Raw genomic sequence first — 5,677 nt, forward strand, 5'->3', positions numbered from 1 at the left:
CGGCTCCACTTCCTGGCCAGCCGGCTTCGGGGACCCCGGGGACGGCTCAACCCTCGCGTCGCCACCAGCGTCACCGTTTTGCTGATGCGGAGCCCTCAGCCCGCCCGCTGTCCCAACCTGGGTAGACAGTGTTTCTGCCATTGGGTCCTTAAAGCCACTCCAAGTCCTGGCAAAGCTAGGGCGCCGAAGGTCGCAGCGCCAATGTCCGAGAACCCCGAGCCATCCGCGGCCGCCCACCCACATAACCACGCGGCCCCCACTCCACTCCCAGAGTCGCAATCTGAGGACGTCACTCGGCCCCAGCGAATCAGGGAGGCCCAGTCCCGAGGCGGGGTCTGCGGTGAGTGAGCGAATTGAGTTGAGGTACTCGAGTTAAATTAGGTGAATTGAGTGAGCGTAGAGTTGAGAGATTGTAAATGTCTCACCAAAATGACCTTACTCAGACATCTTCCTATTAGGGAGATACGACGTTATTTATAAAGGAAACCCTTGGAATTGCTCCGTGTAAGGCCACGGCAGGAGAAGGTCATGTAGATTCCGAGTAATTCCTTGGGTCTGGAGAAACTCTTGAAAGGAGCTTTATTTAAGACAAAACAAAAACTAACAACCAGAATAAAGATTGCTAAGCTCTGCGAATATACTAAAACCCACTGTATTGTGTATTTTTAAAGGGTCAATATTATAGTATGTGACTTATATCTCAGTAAGATTGTTATGTATGTATTTAAAACACACACGAGCCCACCCCAGAAGCAATGTGTTCACACCTGTTTCCCCCTAACAGCATGAGAAGGATTAGGGATCCCCATTCGCCTCCCATATGCTTCCATCCTGAGATTAAAACTGCAAATAGATCAGAGGATATATTGCGAGGGTTCTTAAGTGCAAAATAAACCAACTCTGGTTAACTTAATCAGAGAGGGAATTATGGAAATAATATTAGTGCCTCATAGAATTCACAAGATAACTGGAGAATAGGCTCAGAAAAAGGGCCAAATGAAAGGAAACCAAGCCTTCTGAGAGCCTGGCTTCAGGCATGTCAGGGAAGAAACCCATTTGGGATGCAATAGACACAAGACACTATGTTGTGCCAAAGGACCCTTTTTCCTGCAACCCTGCCACCCCTTGAAGACCCCTAAATCTCCCTGTGTCTCTGTGTCCCTCTCCCAGCGTTCAGAGTCCTGCAGGGGAGGACTTCCATCAGCCAAACCTCACTGGTCTAAGCCCTCACTTCCAGGGTGCCTGGAGATGGAAGAATCTAACCCTCTTTTTTTTTTTTTTTTTTTTTTTTTGAGACGGAGTCTTGCTCTGTTGCCCAGGCTGGAGTGCAGTGGCACCTTCTCGGCTCATTGCAATCTCAGCCTTCCGGGTTCAAGCTATTCTTCTGCCTCAGCCTCCCGAGTGGCTGGGACTACAGGCGCCCACCACCACACCCGGCTAATTTTTATATTATTAGTGCTGGGATTACAGGCATGAGCCACCGCGCCCGGCCAAGAATCTAACCCCTTTGATATCCAGAGTGGGATTCTTCCAAATAAGGAGGCATTTCAATGTTAGTTTGCCAAAAAATAAAAACAAAAACAAACAAACAAAAGGACACAGTGTAATTCTTGTCCTAGGCATTTGTATTCTGGAGAGGAGAAAGGGAAATCTTTTTTAGCTAAATTCCTTCTTCAAGTCATCAGTCTCACTAAACTAACTGAGGGACTGCAGCTGAGGTATTCACAGCTGCAGAACTCCATATGCTGAAAAGTCTGATTCCTGACTACCTCCAGAAATAAGAGGTAGAATTTTCCATTGATTGTGGGGTATGTTAGAGCAAAACTACTTCACAGGAGGGACATCATCTCTCAAATGTGTCATCTCATTAAGATATTTACAGTGAGAGCAGAACCTTATCCAAAAGAAAGTATGTATTCTTAGCTAGCCTCTTTGTTCCATAGGATTGGGGTGGGAGAATTAAATCAGTTAATTCAAGTAAAATACTCGAACTAGTGCCTGGCAAAACTGTGGAGACAGAAAACAGCAGAATCTTGTTCCTCCTCCCCTTCTGACCTACTAAATGAGAATCTGCACTTTAACATGATCCCCAGGTGATTTTTCTGCATATTAAAGCTTGAGAAGCACTAGAATAGACCATGTGGAGTAGACATTTGTCATATTCCATAAACATCCAGCATCTTCTGAAAACCTTTGTTTTGGGTGGGGAATTTCTCACATTACATTACCGCCCCCAAGAGGTAGAAGCCAGAGCATTCTCACACTCTCTGCCAGCTTGGACATAGGCATTTGACCTGGGCTCTATCTCTTAGACAGAGGCTTTGGTTCAGAGGCACACAACCCTGGAAGCAGGCCCAATGTCAAATCCATGTCTAACAAGGTAGCATTGGAGGCATCTAATCTGGGAGGCCAACAGTAGGGGAGGTTCTTGTGTCAAGTGCCTAATCAACAAATAATGCCAGCTATATATGTTCAGTGACCATGGGGGTGTTCCCTGAACAGTCTCTCAGTGAGGTTTAGATACTGTTCCTGGCTGTATAGAGCTAAAGCCTGACTCTCCACCCACCTTGAGGTTCTGTGAACTACTTAATATTCTTCAATCCTGTGGTATACAATAGGGTCACTATTAGCCATGTGCTGTACAATAGCCGCATGTGGCTAATTAAATTTAAATTAATTAAAATTTTAAAAAGTTTTGAGACAAGATCTCACTCCCATCACCCAGGCTGGAGTGCAGTGGCATGATCTTGGCTCACTGCAGCCTCGACTTCCCAAACTGAAGTGATTCTCCCACTTCAGCCTCCCTAGTAGCTGAGACGACAGACATGTGCCACCATGACCGGCTAATTTTTTGTATTTTTAGTAGAGACGAGGTTTTGCCACATTGCCTAGGGTGGCCTCAAACTGGGCTCAAACAATCCATCTACCTTGGCCTCCCAAAGTGTTAGGATTACAGGCTAGGCGTGGTGGTGCAACCTCCGCCTCCTGGGTTCAAGTAATTCTTCCCTGCCTCAGCCTCCTGAGTAGCTGGGATTATAGGCATGTGCTACCACGCCCAGTTAATTTTTGTATTTTTAGTAGAGACAGGGTTTCACCATATTGGCCAGGCTGGCCGCGAACTCCTGACCTCAGGTGATCCACACCCCCCTCAGTCTCCCCAAATTCTGAGATTACAGACGTGAGCCACCGAGCCTGGCCAGAAACTGAATTTTAAATTTGATTTTAACTGGGCGCAGTGGCTCACATCTGTAATCCTAACACTGTGTTGTTTTTGTTGTTGTTGTTTTCTTTTTCTTTTTCTTTTTTTTTTTTGAGACGGAGTCTTGCTCTGTCACCCAGGCTGGAGTGAAAACTATTTCCTCAGCCAAGTTACTTCTGCTGATGGTTGGTTGATGTCTTTCATTACATGTTTCTTGGCAGAGAGTAACTGGTGTTGACCCTGGAAGTTGGGGATGGGGAGGGGTTGTATCTCAATGAACAAGCTGGTATCCATCCCCTGAAGGATACCAAAGGTCGTCTCCTTTAACAACAACAACAAAGCATTCTGACACACACTTCTCATGACCACTGTCTCCTTTATGTACTCTGGCCACAATTCCATCATATACTGTATAACCTCTTTTTTTTTTTTTTTTTTTTTTGAGGCAGACTCTTGCTCTGTTGCCCAGGCTGGAATGCAGTGGCGCGATCTTGGCTCACTGCAATCTCTGCCTCCTGGGTTCAAGCGATTCTCCTGCCTCAGTCTCCCGAGTAGCTAGGATTCCAGGCACGTGCCACCACGCCCAGTTTATTTTTCTATTTTTAGTAGAGACAGGGTTTCACCATATTTCACCCAGGCTGGTGTTGAACTCCTGACCTCAGGTGATCCACCCGCCTCGGCCGCCCAGAATACTGGGATTACAGGCGTGAGTCACCGCGCCCGGCCGTCTATAACTGTTTACTGTTATTTGTAAACTTTCATGCCTCCATGGCGGACCCCCTTCCTACATTACTAAGCTGTAAGGATCTCCAGGACTTATACCGAGTCACATGTGTCTTAAATTCACGCTTAACACAATGCTTAGAACACAGCAGAAACTTGGTATCTACTGACTAAATGAATAAAGGAAAGCTTCATAATTTGATGAATGAGACATGGGTCTCCTGGGAGAGTAAGGAAAGAGCCGCGGAAGTGATCTAACTTGGGTAACGAAGGGGTGAAATTTTTAGAAGACAAAACACCGGCAGAGAGAATTGTGGAGGAGGTGAACTGGCTCTGGCGACCAGGAAAAGTCAAAAGTCTTGGAAACTGGACTTCCCTATCCAAGCAGGGACTGGAACCCTGGATCTACAAGGAATCAACCCGGCCCTCGGGAGGGGAGGAGGGGCAATGCTGGGGGCACGTGACTTCACCGTTTCCCGGCAACCAGAGCCCCGCCCACCGTTCGCCTCTTGCTGCTCCTCACTTCTTCACCCCGCTGAACTCTTCTCGACCAATCGACGCACAGAACATCGTCGGGTGGGAAGGTAGTTGGAGGACTCCTGGGCTCCGTCACTAGGTGACTCCGCCCCTCCCGATTTCCTCCTGGCTGCAGGCGACAGAGCTGAGCCAAGCGTTTACAGGGCAGCTGTTGCGGTGAGGAGGGGCTGGGGTGCCCAGCGTTTTGGATCTCCCACTCTGGCCCGGCCCTGGAATACCACATAGAGGCCTTGGGACCTGATTCATCCCGTCCAGACAGCCCTAGAGACCTGAGCGACTGAGGCCTGGGATCTGGACGCCGGAATTTCCTGCGCGGTTCTGGACGCCTTGCCCTGGGGTAAGGGGCCATGCGGGACTCTGGTGTGAACGAAGTTTTGGTTTTGGGTGGCTTCAGACGACTTCGGGTTGGGGGTTCACTGTAGCCCTAGACATCAGTTCACCCAGGACCGCCGTCGCATATCTGTCCCTTTTACTTCCGGCCTTTACGCTGGCTGTGCTCTGTCTCCTGGCTTTATTCAGACCTTGCCTCAGGCAGCCTTCCTGATCTCTAAGTCCCCTCTTGAAAGAAGGTGTCAGCCTATACTATATGCCTAGATAGTTATAAAAGCCTCCGGGCTCTTTGCGTAGCTTTTCCTACCTGCCCTTGCTTGGGCTGATTTCGTTATATTTTCCAAACAGGCAGGATAGTAGTTGATAAAAACATGGATTCTGGAGCAGTAGAGATCTGGTTTCCATTCAAGGATTCCCCACATATCAATAATGTGCCCTGGAGCAAGTTACCCTTCTGAACCTGTTTTTTCATCCGTAAAATGGTGAGAATACCTACCTTTCAGTGTTTGTATTAAAATAAGAACGTGAGGCATACGGCTGAACTGCATGCGCTGAGCACATAGCCCTTGCATTGTGACAGTACTCTCTGACAGACACTTTTTACCAACCAGGATCTTCATTTGTAGCGCCACTGCACTACAGCCTGGGCGACAGAGCGAGACTCAGTCTCAAAAAAAAAAAAAAAAGAAAAAGAAAAAATAATTTAATTGACTGGGGATAGAACTGTGGCATTTTGGAGATCTTTGGAGAAAAGTGCAGGCTGGTTGTCCACACTGGAAATGCCCTAGAGATTCGTGTGTTTGTGTGTGTGTTAAAATACATGTAGCATAAAATTAACATGCAGCATAAAATTGAGCTTGCAGCGGCTCACTGCAAGCTCCGCCCCCC

General features: G+C 47.6%; 2 protein-coding genes across 7 annotated transcripts in view; one reads left to right on the forward strand and one right to left on the reverse strand.

The window, feature by feature from the left end:
• RPUSD2 (RNA pseudouridylate synthase domain containing 2) overlaps positions 1-276 on the reverse strand; it is a 5,612-nt gene extending 5,336 nt beyond the window's left edge. Inside the window, exon 1 of the mRNA XM_011989344.1 lies at positions 1-276. Within this exon, the coding sequence (XP_011844734.1) occupies positions 1-243 (243 nt within the window). The 5' untranslated portion in view covers positions 244-276.
• Positions 277-4,525: 4,249 nt separating this feature from the next.
• Positions 4,526-5,677, forward strand: part of LOC105546160 (chromosome unknown open reading frame, human C15orf57) — a 35,892-nt gene continuing 34,740 nt past the window's right edge. For 2 of the 6 annotated variants that reach the window (XM_011989276.1, XM_011989278.1), the window contains exon 1: positions 4,526-4,615. Coding sequence is in view for 1 of the 6 variants with exons in the window: in XM_011989277.1 (XP_011844667.1) it covers positions 4,807-4,821 (15 nt within the window). In the remaining 5 variants the exon portion in view is untranslated. Of the gene's footprint in view, positions 4,822-5,677 lie in introns of all 6 variants that reach the window. The other 4 variants (XM_011989277.1, XM_011989279.1, XM_011989280.1 and 1 more) reach the window with 4 other exon arrangements.

Source organism: Mandrillus leucophaeus, unplaced genomic scaffold (assembly GCF_000951045.1).
Source record: "Mandrillus leucophaeus isolate KB7577 unplaced genomic scaffold, Mleu.le_1.0 Scaffold35, whole genome shotgun sequence".
Lineage (NCBI taxonomy): Eukaryota > Metazoa > Chordata > Mammalia > Primates > Cercopithecidae > Mandrillus > Mandrillus leucophaeus.